The sequence below is a fragment of the Pleurodeles waltl genome, chromosome 9 (assembly GCF_031143425.1).
Source record: "Pleurodeles waltl isolate 20211129_DDA chromosome 9, aPleWal1.hap1.20221129, whole genome shotgun sequence".
In the NCBI taxonomy this organism is placed as follows: domain Eukaryota; kingdom Metazoa; phylum Chordata; class Amphibia; order Caudata; family Salamandridae; genus Pleurodeles; species Pleurodeles waltl.
In genome coordinates this window covers 792,081,105-792,097,476 of record NC_090448.1, presented here as the reverse complement: position 1 = coordinate 792,097,476, position 16,372 = coordinate 792,081,105, and the positions used below count along the sequence as shown (strand labels likewise).

The 16,372-nt window shown below is 48.4% G+C and overlaps 1 protein-coding gene across 3 annotated transcripts in view; it reads left to right on the top strand.

Annotated features, from left to right (window-relative positions):
* LTBP3 (latent transforming growth factor beta binding protein 3) overlaps positions 1 to 16,372 on the top strand; it is a 336,564-nt gene that overhangs the window by 227,281 nt on the left and 92,911 nt on the right. For all 3 annotated transcript variants that reach the window (XM_069208015.1, XM_069208017.1, XM_069208016.1), the window contains 2 exons: positions 11,119 to 11,202; positions 13,043 to 13,171. In XM_069208015.1, the coding sequence (XP_069064116.1) occupies positions 11,119 to 11,202; positions 13,043 to 13,171 (213 nt within the window). The remainder of the gene's footprint in view (positions 1 to 11,118; positions 11,203 to 13,042; positions 13,172 to 16,372) is intronic.

The window sequence follows — 16,372 nt, the reverse complement described above, 5'->3', positions numbered from 1 at the left end:
ACTGTGGCCTCCTCTGGTGGTAAAGAACCATCAGAATTTTGAAGATTCTTGGAATTGAAGGGTTCTTTTGAAGGGCTGCAGCCAGTCTGAGAGAGCCTTGAAGGGTGAAGTGGGTGGCTGAGCTGCCTCTGCCATGACCGGACCCAGCAAAACCCTAGGGCTGAAGACTCTCTTAACGGAGGCTTGGGTCAAGTCCAAAGTTGTGAAAGCCAAAGTAAATGTACTTAGGTTCTTCAGGAAGGGACCTCTGAATAGTCCCCATCTGCAATAAGGCCTTCCCAGCTCACCAATCTTAGAGTAAGCTAGGAGCATTTGTTGCTTAGTGGGCAAGGTACAGTTGACATTGTCAAAACAACAGATAGCCAGTTGGGCCCAGCCTGACATGATCTCTGGAGAACTCAGGCTCAATGAGACCTATGCTTCCTCAACCATATGGTGGACCTTAGTGAGGGAGCCAGTGATATCCAGTAGTTTATTTTGACAGACCCTCCATGAGCCTTTAACATACTTACCCAGAAATGTGACAATTTTTCGCATAAATCTTGGGCGCCAGGTGAACTTCCTTTTCAGGCAGGAGTGAGAACATTCAACCCTCAACTGCTCCAAACTCATTGTCCACGGGTTTTGTTTTAGAATTCTATACATCACATACTTGGCCATTTTTACAGAAGGGCACCTCTTTGATGAATTTGGGTGGTATAGGTCTTCCTGTTCAAACATATTTGAGCTGCAGAGTTTCATCGGAACTGGGTTCAGGTCTTGCGGGCCATCAACCCTTGCTAATGGGTCCCAGAGAGAGATAGGGTCTAGATTCTCATTCAAAGCCCCTGAGATGTCCACATAATTCATGCACGCAAATGCTGGGTAGACGTTACCCAAAATGATGTTACTAAAGGTTATGGTTTAAACGGGGGAAACATGAGGAGAGGGTGCCCTCTAAGAGACAGCTAAATACTGCAGTTCAGAGGAAGGGCCCAAAACATGACTGGTTTAAGGGGATGGACAGATGTTCGCATATAAAAAAAAACAATTTACAAAACAGGTGGATAGCCCGCACAAGTACCACAAAATCTGAGAACGCTGGTGAAATCATTTCTAGATAGATACAACATAACCCAGTTGTCTCTATGTAGAGTGTTATAGTAACAACTAACAATGTAGACAGTTTGTAACTACACATGTGAAATGTTGGTTATTGGTTGCTAAATTAAGACATTTCGTAAGTATCACCTGAATTAATTATTTTGTCCAAAAATGCAATACAATTAATTTATAAAAAGTGAAAGTGAAAAAGTAGTCTTAAAATATAGTATTTTACTTTTCAAAAACCATACTAATATACTGTTTCTTTATACTGCCTAATAAATACTTGTAAATAATGCAAACCAATCTGCACCCTATATTAACGTCAAGAACATTTGATTGCTGTGCAAATAAAAGCAAACCTTACTACACAACGATCTGCCAAACACCGAAACATGAGCACCACAATCATGCATGAAATAGTTTTGTTACATCCACATGCATTCATGATTAAAATTTCCACAACTCGAACTGGTGTCAAAGTGTGCAAAGTAAACATAACTTCCACTTTTAAAATGTCAAAAAGTCATCACAGGAACATGGTCACCAGCCAGTAAAGACAAATCGGGCAAAGTTATGTAACACTGCGCTAACAATATCTGTGCAGCATTCTTCACGATCCCAGCGATTAAATAACTTGCAACACAATGACTGTCCTACAGATATTATGGTTCCTCCTTTCACACCTGCGTTTCAATGTTTTTATGCTAGTAACTACACTCCACTAGACATATAGGGGGTCATTCCAACCCTGGCGGTCGCTGTTAAAGCGGCGGCCAACCCGCCAACAGGCAGGCGGTGCAAAAAATGGAATTCTGACCCTGGCGGGAACCGCCAACACAGACCGCCACTTTAACACTCCGACCGCCACGGCGGGACAAACAAACAGCGCGGCGGTCACCGCCAACAGACAGGCGGCAGACAATGTACCGCCCACCCTATTACAACTCACCAATCCGCCACCTTTTCTGGGGCGGGAGCCCCGTCGATAAAAACACGGCAGAAACAGACTACGAACGGGAAAACGCTCACCCTACAACCTCCACGTGGAATCTGGACAGCATGGAACCAGAACTACACATCCTACCAGCAATTGTCTACCTGCTCCTCTACCAGGAGCACGAACGCCGGAGCAGAAGACAACGGTGAGTACTGCACCTACGACACAGGGGAGGGGGGAGGAGAAAAGAATACGGGCACACACATACACGACACCCCCCCCCCCACCCAACTACCTACACACCAATGCAGAGCAACAACTCAGAGTGACACCCCCCAAACCCCCCGGAAGAATGCAAAGACAAAATAATATGTTATTGGAATTCAAATATATTGTAAGGCTAAGTAAATAAGTAAGTCGAACATCCCATAACTATATACACATATGTAAATTGTCCCGTCAAAATTGGCTTTCTGTCATTGTACGTGGGCCAATGGTCCTCAACACATGGGCAATGCCCACCCATGAGACCCGAATCCATTGGAGAGAACACTGCAGGGGCATCAGATAGGAAAACTACAGGCACCTCAGGGGGAAGGGAAGGGGGGGCACCTCAGCCACATGAGTCCACGACGCCAGATCCACGAGGGGCCTCCATGGCCACTGTTCAATCCTGGGGAGTGCAAAGTCACAGTCTCTCAAGTCCCTACAGTGGGTGGCTTGCCCACTGTTCAATCCTGGGGAGTGCAAAGCCACAGTCTCACAAGTTCCTACAGTGGGTGGCTTGCCCACTGTGCCATCCTGGGGAGTGCAAAGCCACAGTCTCACAAGTCCCTACAGTGGGTGGCTTGCCCACTGTGCCATCCTGGGGAGTGCAAAGCCACAGTCTCTCAAGTCCCTACAGTGGGTGGCTTGCCCACTGTGCCATCCTGGGGAGTGCAAAGCCACAGTCTCACAAGTCCCTACAGTGGGTCGCTTGCCCACTATTCAATCCTGGGGAGTGCAAAGCCACAGTCTCACAAGTCTTTTCAGTGGGTGGTTTGCCCACTGTGCCATCCTGGGGAGTGCAAAGCCACAGTCTCACAAGTGGATGACAGACTCCAGCGGTACTGGAGGAGTCTTGGTGCCACGGATCCGGGCCTGCCCCTTCTGCCAATGTGTCAGCGGTGCTTGAGTTGAAGGGCCCAGCGGAGCGGTGCAGAGACGGCGGTGCCCAGCGGAGCGGTGCTTGAGAGGAAGTGCCCAGCGGAGCGGTGCTTGAGAGGAAGGGCCCAGCGGAGCGGTGCAGAGACGGAGGTGCCCAGCGGAGCGGTGCTTGAGAGGAAGTGCCCAGCTGAGCGGTGCTTGAGTTGAAGTGCCCAGCGGAGCGGTGCTTGAGTTGAAGGGCCCAGCGGAGCGGTGCTTGAGAGGAAGGGCCCAGCGGAGCGGTGCAGAGACGGCGTTGCCCAGCGGAGCGGTGCTTGAGAGGAAGTGCCCAGCGGAGCGGTGCTTGAGTTGAAGTGCCCAGCGGAGCGGTACTTGAGTTGAAGGGCCCAGCGGAGCGGTGCTTGAGAGGAAGGGCCCAGCGGAGCGGTGCAGAGACGGCGGTGCCCAGTGGAGCGGTGCTTGAGAGGAAGGGCCCAGCGGAGCGGTGCAGAGACGGCGGTGCCCAGCAGAGCGGTGCTTGAGTTGAAGGGCCCAGCGGAGCGGTGCAGAGACGGCAGTGCCCAGCGGAGCGGTGCTTGAGAGGAAGTGCCCAGCGGAGCGGTGCTTGAGTTGAAGGGCCCAGCGGAGCGGTGCTTGAGAGGAAGGGCCCAGCGGAGCAGTGCAGAGACGGCGGTGCCCAGCGGAGCGGTGCTTGAGAGGAAGGGCTGAGCGGAGCGGTGCTTGAGTTGAAGGGCCCAGCGGAGCGGTGCTTGAGAGGAAGTGCCCAGCGGAGCGGTGCTTGAGAGGAAGGGCCCTGTTCAGCGGTTCTTGAGACGGCGGTGCCCTGTTCAGCGGTGCTTGTCTTGAAGGGCCCTGTTCAGCGGTTCTTGAGACGGCGGTGCCCTGTTCAGCGGTGCTTGTCTTGAAGGGCCCTGTTCAGCGGTTCTTGAGACGGCGGTGCCCTGTTCAGCGGTGCTTGTCTTGAAGGGCCCTGTTCAGCGGTTCTTGAGACGGCGGTGCCCTGTTCAGCGGTGCTTGTCTTGAAGGGCCCTGTTCAGCGGTGCTTGTCTTGAAGGGCCCTGTTCCGCGGTTCTTGAGACGGCGGTGCCCTGTTCAGCGGTGCTTGTCTTGAAGGGCCCTGTTCAGCGGTGCTTGTCTTGAAGGGCCCTGTTCAGCGGTTCTTGAGACGGCGGTGCCCTGTTCAGCGGTGCTTGTCTTGAAGGGCCCCGTTCAGCGGTTCTTGAGACGCCAGTGCCCTGTTCAGCGGTGCTTGTCTTGAAGGGCCCTGTTCAGCGGTGCTTGTCTTGAAGGACCCTGTTCAGCGGTTCTTCACATGTGTCTCCAGGGCACCAGATCTGGCCAATATATGGTGTTCACTCGCCATCCGACTTCTCGCTTGCGGGGCCCTCCTGTGCTGGTGTCCCGTGCCCGTGGGTGTCCTCCTTCACCCCCGGAATGGGTCTGGTGGGGCCCTCCTGGGCAGCTCGCCTGCTGCCGGACTTTTTAGGAGCAATGGGAAGGGTAGGTGCAGTGGGTATGGGAGTGGAGGAAGAGGATGTGGTTGTAGGAGAGTCAAGTGTGCTGTCGTTGGGTGCAGGTGCTTGTAACGGAGGCTGTCGTGAGGTGGATGGCTGTTGGGTGGGTGGCTGCCTGCGTTTGTGTGGTTTGGAAGAGGGGGTGACAGACACACTGGGAGAGGACACGGGACGTGTAAATGGCAGTGGGGGTGGTGACTGCACGTGTGCGGAGTGTTCTGGTGGGTGTGCTGGTGATGGACGTAGTGGCTGATGAAGTGGTGCATGCAAGAGTGAGTGGAGACGTCACAGGGAGGGAGGAGGGAGACGAGGAGGAGGGGGACACAGAGGAGGCAGTGGCTGTTGGTATGTCTGCATGTGGATGTTGCTTGTGTGAATGCTTGTGGGATGTGTGGTGCTTATGTTTGGATGAGGTGACCTTGGGTGTTGAGGTGTGTGCAGGCTGGTCTGTAGGTGTGTCTGGTTAGGCAGAGGAACAGGGGAGTGGGACTGGGTGGAGGGAGTTGGAGGAGGGAGGCAGGAGACAGGGACAATGGCTGCCGTCAGTGCTGAGGCCAGAGCGTTGAACGATCGCTGATGGGCAGCCTGACCCGAATGAATGCCCTCCAGGTATGCATTGCTCCGATGCACCTCCCATTCCACCCCCTGGATGGCATTCAAAAGGGTAGACTGCCCAACAATGAGAGTCCGGAGGAGGTCAATGACCTCCTCACTGAGGGCAGCAGGGGTAACTGGGGCAGGGCCTGAGGTGCCTGGGGCGAAGGAGATGCCCCCCTTGGTATGCGAGCGGGCACGGGGCGAACGCTGAGGGGCTGCTTGGAGGGCGGAGCTGGTGCGCTGGGTGGCGGCTGTACCTGTTGTTGCGGTGGGCACGGATGTTGCCGCCACCACAAGGGAGCTCCCTTCCGAGGATGTGTCGGTGTCGCTGATGTCTCCACGTGTCCCCGTTATGGAGCCCCCCTCGCCCTCCGTCTCACTGGTGAAATCAGAGTCCGTTGCATGGCCCTCCGGGGCCATGTGAGATGCAGCTCCCTCGTGCTCCAATGCCACTTCTCCTCTGCCAGATGATGTTAATGCACACATGAACAGGAAGAGCAGACAAAAAAAGGGGGGGGGAGAAATAAAGACATGTTGAGTGCATGCATTGGCAACACAGTTGGCGGAGAGGACAGACACAGAAGCCCCCTGCACTACGTCGCGCACTTGGGGTACACTACTCAATCAGTGAGACTTGGCCTACAAGCCAATGGACGACATCTGCACACATAGGTGACACAAGGCCATGGATAGCTGTACTTGGCACCCTACAGAGGTGGAGGGCGGGGGCACAGGGCCATGCCTTACGGAGGGGACTAACCTACAGAAATCGCCCTGGCCTAGGGATACCCACATCCCTCCTCCCCCACCCAGACACCGCCACTGCGCGCTAAGATAGCAGAATGTGCTTGTACTCACCCCCTTGTGTCTGCTGTGATGTCCTCACGCGCCCATCCAAATCTGGGTAGGCCACCGCCAGGATCCGAGACATCAGGGGGGTCAATAGACGAGTGGCACCCCTCCTACGTTGGGAGGCCATCCCCAGCAGAGCCTCCGCGGTCTTTCTGCTCCCGCAGCGGATGTCCTCCCACCTCTTGCGGCAGTGGGTGCCCCGTCTGTTGTGGACCCCCAGGGTCCGGACGTCCTTGGCGATGGCACGCCAAATGTCGACTTTCTGATGGGCGCTGACCTATGTGACACGTACAGGGAGAGAAAACAAAATATCAACATTTTCTGCATGCTCGATGTGAGTGTCCCCCCATCCCCACCCTTGCCATGTGGCACATGCTCTCATCTGTCGTTTGATGCATGCCTCATACGCTCCCCTCCGCACCTTCGTTCATTCACCCCACTCAACCCAGGCATTGCCCACAAAGCATGGTCCCAGTGTACTAACATGTTGGTCTGGAGGACCGTAGAGTAGCGCATACTGGGGGAGGACCCCATCCACGAGTTTCTCCAATTCTTCAGAAGTGAAGGCAGGGGCCCTTTCCCCAGTCACAGCAGCCATTGCCTCTTCCAGACCGAGGTCACAGCAGCACTTGCAGTATAGGTCCTCTCCTGTGGATGATCAGGTCTCGAGTGATTAAGCTGAGAGAAAATGGCGGTCACGCCCGCGGCGTGCGTACCGCGACCGCCGGCGCACTTCGTCATTGGCTCCTGAAACCCATAGAGTTCTATGTTAACCAATGCAGCTTTGCACCGCGGTCTTCGACCGCCTACTGCCACGGTGTGCCACGCCAGCGCATTGACCTCACATCCCATTGTCACACTTCACAGGTCAGGCAGCCGCCATTTCAAGGGCCCACATAGCTTAATTTCTACTGTGTCACACAGGCCTAGGCCTTGCATTGCCACTCATACAAGCCATTCAATGCATAGCGAATCGTGTACTGTGCAAGCTGTGGGAACGTACCTGTGGTTTGCTTGACTCTGTGCTCCATGTTGTCCTTCCTAGGCACCGTCTGCTGGGACTTGCGAGGAGATGGAGGAATGTTCCTGTGTACAGACCGCTGGTGGACCTGTCGACAATGGAAGAAAGACATGTCATACTGACATACAGACTTGACCGAGCCACTATACAGGAACTGTGTGCCCAGCTGGAGCCAGACCTGATGTCACCCATTCGCCAACCCACAGGGATTCCCACTCTGCTGCAGGTTCTGTCAGTACTCCATTTTTTGGCAAGTGGATCATTCCAAACAACAGTGGCCATTTCATCAGGGATGTCTCAGCCTATGTTTTCTAAGGTTTTGTCCAGAGTGTTGTCTGCCCTGATGAAATACATGCGGAGCTACATCATTTTCCCTGAGGTGGGCGATTTGGCTACAGTGAAGGGTGATTTCTATGCCCTTGGACATATTCCCAACATCATTGGTGCCATTGATGGGACCCATGTGGCTTTGGTTCCCCCCAGTGAAAGTGAACAGGTGTACAGGAACAGAAAAAGTTATCATTCTATGAATGTCCAGGTGGTCTGATTGGCTGACCAGTACATCTCCCATGTAAATGCCAAGTTCCCTGGGTCAGTGCATGACGCGTACATCATGCGAAATAGCAGCATCCCTTATGTGATGGAACAGCTACAGAGACACCGTGTGTGGCTAATTGGTGACGCTGGTTACCACAACCTGTCGTGGCTACTGACCCCAGTGAGGAATCCCCGGACCAGGGCAGAGGAACGGTACAATGAGGCCCATGGGCGGACTAGGAGGGTGATCGAGCGGACCGTCGGCCTCCTGAAAGCCAGGTTTAGGTGCATGCATATGACAGGTGGATCCCTAATGTACTCACCGAAGAAGGTGTGCCAGATCATCGTGGCCTGCTGTATGCTTCACAACCTGGCTTTGCGACGCCAGGTGCCTTTCCTGCAGGAGGATGGTCCAGAGGGTGGTGTTGTGGCAGCTGTGGAGCCTGTGGAGAGTGAAGAGGAGGAAGACGACGGGGACGACACAGACAACAGGGACACAGTGATACAACAGTATTTTCAATAACACACAGGTACGAATCAACACCGCCATTTTACATGTATTTACAGTCTCCTGCCTCTCTACTGTCTTAGTTTCCCCCCAGTTTATGTTAACTGAGTTGTGACTTTCCCTTCCGTTTTCAGAGATGTGGGCCCCACTGCGTGACCTCTGCTTTGTTTGCCCATGGACTACAGCTGTGTGACAGTGGTATGTTGTCATCACAATGTAACTGAACATTTTGGCACCGTTATGTCTAATACATTTGTTCAAAATACAAGCAGACTCAAGATAATTTTAGTGCAATAAGTGATTTTATTTAAGTGCTAAATTTAGGGACATGCTTGAAAATCGGTGATGGGTGATGGTGGAGTAATGTCCATGGCAGAGTCCAGCTTTTCAGTCTCACAGGTGAATTGTCCATATGCCTGTGGAAGGATGGAGCAGGGGCAGTTCGAGGTTGGACAGGGTGACAATGTGGGACAGTGGGATGACATCAGGGGGTATCCTTTGCTGGCGGGAATCTTGGCATCCTACTCTGTCTTCTTCCTAGATCTCAGGTACCGCTTGCGGGGTGGTTCTTCTTCTGCAGGAGGTGGGGTTCTGGTGGCCTGTTGTTGTGTGGGGGCCTCCTGTCCACTAGCGCCGGCGGAGGTGGTAGGCTATTCCTGGTCCATGCTAGTGACAGGGGCCCTTTTTGGTGCCACATGGTCCTGCAATGTGGTGACAATCTGGTTAAGAGCCACGACGATGGTCCCCATTGCGGAACTAATGGCTCGGAGTTCTTCCCTGAACCCCATGTACTGTTCCTCCTGCAGTACCTGGATCTCCTGGAACCTGGCCAGTACCGTAGCCATCGTCTCCTGGGAGCGGTGGTATGCTCCCATGATGGAGGAGAGGGCCTCGTGGAGAGTGGGTTCCCTGGGCCTGTCCCCCCCCTGTTGCACAGCAGCCCTCCCAGTTCCCCAGTTTCCCTGGGCCTCTGTCCCCTGGACCGTGTGCCCACTACCACTGCCCCCAGGTCCCTGCTGTTGTTGGGGTGGTGGGTCAACCTGGGTGCCCTGTAGTGGTGGACACACCGCTGATTGACGTGTCCTGGAGACAGAGGCATGGGCCCGCTGGGTGGGAGCTGTGCTGGTGTACCCAGAGGGGGCTAGGTCTGCTGTGGCCTGTGGCTGTGTGAGGGGAACCGACTGTCCCGAGGTCCCCGATGGGCCGGGCTGGTCATCTGGGTCCAGGGAGACAGAGCTGCTGTCATCACTGGGGGCCTCTTCTGGGGGTGGGATGGACATTTCTGGACCCTCCTGGGCGGTGTGGTGGCGTTCGGGTCCTGCAGGGGTATAAGAGTATGGTTATTGCTTCTGTGTGTGCCATAGTGTGCAATGGGTGGGTGGCCGTGGACCCCAGTGCTGGCATTCCCTTGTGGGGGCTGTTGTGATGGTGGCTTGTGGGGGAGATGGGTATGTGCAGTGGGCATGCTTAGGTGATGGGTGTCCATGGTTTGTGGTCGTATGCAGGGCTTGGTGTTGGGATGGGTGGGTTGTGATGGTGAGACATTAGCAAGGAGGATGTGTGATGGGGGTGGGGGGGGTATGATTTGGCATGCAGGTGTGGTGGGGGGAATGAAGTAGTGAAGATTTGACTTACCAGAGTCCATTCCTCCAGCTACTCCTGCGAGGCCCTCAGGATGCAGGATGTGCAAGACTTGCTCCTCCCATGCTGTAAATTCTGGGGGAGTAGGTGGGGGTCCGCCGCCAGTCTTCTGCACCGCGATGTTGTGCCTTGATACCATGGAACGCACCTTCCCCCGTAGGTCGTTCCACCGCTTCCTGATGTCGTCCCGATTTCGTGGATGCTGTCCAACAGCGTTGACCCTGTCCACTATTCTTTGCCATAGCTCCATCTTCCTGGCAATGGTGGTGTGCTGCACCTGTGTCCTGAAGAGCTGGGGCTCTTCCCGAAATATTTCCTCCACCATGACCCTGATTTCTGCGTCACAAAACCTGGGGTGTCTTTGGGGTGCCATGGGGTGTTGTGGATGAGGTGAGGGGTGGTGTATGTGTTGTAGAGTGTGGTGAGTGTGGTGGTGTATGGTGTTTTGTGCGTGGATATTGTGTGGGTGATGTTGTGATTTGCCTCTGTGTGATGGTGTACTCTATTCTGTGCTGTCTCTCTCTGGCCTTCAGTCGCAATTGTGGTCGTAAGGGTTTGTGGGTGATGTGGGTGTGTGTTTTATATTGTAATGGGTGTGTGGGAGTGGTGTGTGTGTATGTGTCTCAGGTGTGTGTATTTTGAATTGTCCAATGTGGCTGTGTTTTGTAAAGGTGTGTTTATTTTGAGCGCGGCGGTGTGTACTGCCAATGGAATACCGCGGTTGAAAGACCGCTGCGGGGATTTGTGGGTCGGAATAGCATGGGCGTATTTCTGTTGGCGTGACGGTGGAGGTTTGGTCATCGCCAGTTTTTCGCTGGCCGTTGGTGTGGCTGACTTTTGTTGTTTGTCGGGTTTTTGGCGGTTTGCCAGTTGCGGGTCAGAATGACCGTGGCGGTTTACTGCGACCGCGGCGGTGTTATGGCGGTCTTCTGACCGGCGGTAAGCGCATTTTACCGCCGAGGTCAGAATGACCCCCATAATCAGTACAGTAAATGTTCCAGTTTTGTTGCTCTAACTTTGTGTGCACTCAAAACTACCTGGCCATGGAATGGACTCCACATGCCCTGTTCAATAAGTAAACACCAAATAGTCCTGATTTATTATTGCTTTTTTATCCATATTTCAGTCACTGAGGATGTTTTATGCTTTTTAAATTGTTTTTGTTAGTGAGAAAAATTAGCATCTTGGATCCAGTATGAGCCTACACATGCTCACACAGAAGTTTTTTCCCTCACCCTCTATGTCTTGTATGACTAACATCGTGGTTTTACTCTTTCAGCCGAGTTTGTCTCCTTGTGTCCGGACGGAAAAGGCTTCATCCTTGAAGACAATATAATAAACTATGGGATGCCTGCACACAGGGGTAAGAGCAGCTATAAAGGATAAGGGTTTCATTAGATGGTAAGATTCCTAAAATATCCATCCTCTCTGAATAAAAGCAAGGCTCTTTGTTCACCTCAGTATTTTCTTCACCATTTGATTTTATGAAGCATTTTCTGCAAAATAGAAATTAGGCTCCGATATTCACTGCTCCTGAACCCAGTATACATAGGTCACAGAGATAATGGTAGTATTAAGACAAAATAAATACAAAATATGAGGATAGAAGCCATGTAAGTGTGATAGTTGCCCTTAAATAAATAAGTGCAGTATGTCGATGTAGAAATACACAAAAGATAGTAGAATCACTTAAGAGGAAAAGGCAGCACACTGCAGTAGTATGGGGCAGGACCCAGTGTTGAACACCACATTTAGGAATAAGAACAACAGATATAATGGTGACACGCAGGATAGGTTTAGGGGCGGGGTGTGTTGAGGCTCTAATCGAAAGAGATGATGTACATTGTTTTGGGCAAGTGTGTCAATGACTGGTGTATGGAGAATGATAAGGGTGATTACAAGAAAGAGCTATAGGAAAGAGCATGGAAGTGATACCTAATGCTGGGAACTTCGGTGAAGCTTGATGCTAGAGAGACACCAAAATCCCTTTTGTGTGTCACCCTGTCCATTTTACAGAGATGTGCAAACTTTTCTCTGCTGTTTATAGTTTGGTTTGACAACTCAACTGTTGCTAGACAATTATGTGATCATTAGTACAGCGGGGTTTTGGCACCGCCCACATGTTGGGAGCCAGGAGTTCATGTTTTGGTTTGGCAGGTGTGTGCTTCCACTAAAAAGTGTTTACCCTCCACATAGATTTGATCATTTTGTTTATTTATCCATGGACATCATGTAGGGGGTCGCAGCTGCGACCCCTGGTTTGCCCCTTGTGACCCCTGGCATTATTTTTGCGACCCTTGGCCTCAAAGGTGGCAAAATCAGTTCCAGGAACATATGGTAAGAACGTCCTTATGGGCAACGGCTCTACTTTCCATGTCTATTGTCAGTGTTTTATTAAACTAATAGTGAATAATATACAGTTCACTATTAGTGTAATAGAGAATGGAGTACGGTTAGCTGGAATACGACCCTTCCTGGCAGCTAAGGTAAGTAAAAAATGCTTTTAAACATATGTTGTATGCATGCTTACGTGAGAGAGTCTTTATGTGAGAACGAGTGTGTGTATGTGTGAATGTGTGTGTATATGTGTAAGCATGTGTACGTGAATGCATGGCGTGTGATGTCTCTTCTGCTGCCCCTGGCATTTTTGTCAGTTGACGTTCATGTATTTATCCAGCTCCCTCATTTGAAGTTTAATGGGCACATACATGACATTGTAATGCAATTAAAGTGTCTTAGATTACAAGATAATTTATGTGTTTTTTCTGGCAGCAGCACATATGGGAGGAGGGCAGTCATTAACCTGCATGGATTTTTAGGCCTGGCTTGATAGTGTGAATTTCAAATGACCTTTTATCTACACTAATATCATTTTACAATTCTTTGCTTTTACACAAACATATATTAATTCCCGTGCTTTTTACTTGTAATGCTTCATTTTACCATACAACATTGTTTTAAAGCCAAAATTATCGGTTTTGCAAACGCTTGTTAATTGGTGTTTCTCCAATACTCTGGTGTTTCTCCCTCATCTTGATCTAGTCTCATTTATGGTCTTCCCTTTCAACCACTCGTCTACATTACTTCGTCTCCAAACTCACCCTTACTGACCCTTTTTCTTTGGCTTTTTTTTTGTTTGGACCTCTACTTAGCCGCCCAGTCCTCTGCTCGTGGTTACTCATGGATTACTTATTATCTTGCAGACATTGATGAATGCATCCTTTTTGGAGAAGAGATCTGCAAGGAAGGAAAATGTGTTAACACTCAGCCCGGTTATGAGTGTTACTGCAAGCAGGGTTTTTACTATGACGGCAATCTGCTGGAATGTGTAGGTAAGTCAGGGGTGCGTGAAGCTGGATTACAGCAGGAGACCTGTTATTAGTGTGTCAAATCCACTAAAAGAAAAAGCAGTGAGCAAAGGCACCAATGGAATAGCAAGCAGCACATAGTAATAGCCAGTGGCTGAGATTAATTCAAATATTCCACTTATCACTTTTTATATTTCCAAAACAAAAATTGTCACCTGATGTGGTGCAGTTAACTTCATAGAAATTTTTTTGTTGAAATATCCCCACTCTTCTTGTATGGATGGCCTGCAGACTTTTAGGGCCTCGTATCTGAATATCATGTGCGTGGAATCATCTTGATCCTTTCCTAGCAGATGCATGAACGGTGCTACTGTTCACTTTTATTTTGACATAGTCCTCCCAGGGGAGATGTGCACAATTGGACAATTGTCCATTTTTTATTAGATGCAGCGCTCCATGGTGAGGCATAAAATCTGGTACTGTTGCCCATACTCAATTAGACATAACCTTCCCAAGAGACATCTGCACAATTATGCCATTTCCCACTTTTGCTCAGACATACTCGTCCTCTGGTAGACTTATGCAGTGGCACTAGTGCCCACTTTTGATTAGACATAGCCCTTCTAAGTGAGATGTGGGCTCCATGGTGCTGTTACCTACCTTTGATTTAATATTATAGTCCCATGGAATACATGCACAATGGGGTATTCAGACACAAATACAGTGTCAAAAATATTGTGAAGTCAAGAATATAGTGGGACAGGATATGCAAGGTAAGAATGTTATTTTTTTAGGTTTTCTTATTGTTTTTTTAAATGTAGTTGTACATAATGCTGTTTATTAGTTTTAGTGTTTATAAGCTATTAATATTTTTGTGTTAATTATGTTTATCAATTGTTTTGTGTTTTTCTTATTTTTTTTATTTGGTAATACATGTTAAGTTTTTTTAATTGTATGCCATTTTTTGGCAGGTTGTAGGGTTTCTAGTGGAAAAGGTGGGAAGTATTTTAAATATTTATTTTATTATTTGTTATCATTTAATATACATTTCAATTTGTTATTTAGTTAATTAATTATGTAAATCTTTTCTGTAGTATTTTATGGATTATTTTAAAAGTATGGTAATCCTTGTATTGGTTGAATAATTGTGTTATTTACTTAAATGTTTTTAATAATTTGAATAATATTTGCTTAAAAATAATTTAAAAATATTTTCAAATAAAATCCTACACTTTCCCTTCTGTTGATTACGTCAGAGTGGAAATAATAAATCTAATCCTTTCAAGGGACCAACACTTTCTTTACTATTGATCTGGTTGCATTTGGAAAAGTAAGTCGGACCCCTGACCCCCCAAATTCCAACACCTTCCCTACTGTTGCTCAGGGTGGAATGGGGATAGTAAATAACCCCCCCACAGTCCAACGCATTCCCTACTGTGTCTCAAGTTAGAGTAGGAATAGTAAGTTGGACCCCTACAGAGCTCAACACTTTGACTACTGCAGTGGTAAAGGAATAGTTAATCTGACCCCACCAAAGTCCTACTGTTACTTACATTTGAGTGAGAAGAGTAAATGTAACACCTCCAAAGTCCATCACTTTCTCTACCTTTGCTTGCGCTGGAGTGGTAATAATAAATCTAACCCTTCCAAGCTCCACCACTTTCCCTACTTTTGCCTGTGGTGGAATGGAAATAGTAAATCTAAGTCCAAAACTTTGCCTACTCTTCCTTACGGTGGCTTGGGAATAGTAAATCTAACCCCTTCAAAGACCAACACATTCCCTATCATTGGTCAGGTTAGAGTGAAAGTAGTGAATTTTACCCTTCCAAATGTATTTAGTTACATTTTTTAAGTTGTATTGGAGTGATTTTTTTGTTTTAATTGTAAGAGTTAGTTTAATGTATTTCATATTTTATTTCATTTTTTTACAATTGTTTTATTATATTTTTGTTTTTTACTTACAATTTTAAAATATTTAATATCTAATGTTTGGTGCTGCAATAAATGTTTTTAGTTTTTATGTTTAAATAATATATTTTTAAAAATATGTTTATTTCTTGCAAATATTTTAAAATATTTATTTTTATTTTATGTCTGTATGTTATCATTTTTTTTTTTTTTTTTTTTTTAAATTAAAAAAAAAAAGCGATGTCACCATTATAAGATGTTTGGTGTATAATAGTTAAAATTTGATACATGTACCATTATTTAACAGTATTGCAGTTTATTGTTTTCCATTACATACAAAGTATATAAAATTGATAGGTGTGTTATCAATATTTTTTTAGCAATGTTTTCGTCGCCAATATTTGTGTTGGTGATTTTTTGTTAGACAACTGTACAACTGAGCTTTGGCCAGTTTACACATTGACTTTGATTGGGCATAGCTCTCTCAAAGGAGTCATTTGACCAAGGCCCTTTGTCAAGAACAAGTAGAGCAGACATTCCCTTAATCCAGCAGTTCTGAGTTTCCTGTGAAGTTGCACTAAAATAAACTCAGAAATAGGTTTCCTTAACCCCCTACTTTCCACTGTGGTCATGCAAAATATCTTCTGTATTTTCTTATATCATGCCACGTTATTCTGGTCAATGGTCAAGTGCGTGAGTAAAAGAACAAAGTACCTGGCAGAATAGAAATAATAGTGCTTGGATCAAGGTGCAATGACTTGAAAAATTGATTTGTCAACGTAGGATCCAAAGTGGATGATGGTAAGAGGCCAGGAGAAGCTGTCACTGAGAGTAAGATGTTCTAGATGTTCTCTCCCATGACTAACATGTTCTCATTGAAGGTGGGATATCGCAAGATGCTGTCAGTATTGGTGACAGACTGGGCACAACACTCTTACAGATGTCCAGAAAATAAATGGGCATACTCTAACTGAGGTGCAAGAATTGAAGGTGTTTTTATAAGGGGCCTGGGCCAGGGGGTGCTCTTACTATGAGGTTCAAGTTGTCAGTATTCCCAGAGAGTGTGAGGTGTTCTCAATGAAGTCTGGAGATACTTACTGAGACTATGTAAACTCTGAAAAGAAATTGAGTGTCCTGCATAAAATGGTAGGCACCTTTGCATGGTAGTTGGATGGTGATATATAGTCTTACAAACAATGTACACTTCAAGTGTTAAATCAAAGATGCAGTCTAATAAGGGGGTACAGAGTCAGGGAGACACTGTTGCCCATGGGCTCATGTTTTGGGCAAGTGAGGAGCCCTCACTGATGGTGCAAT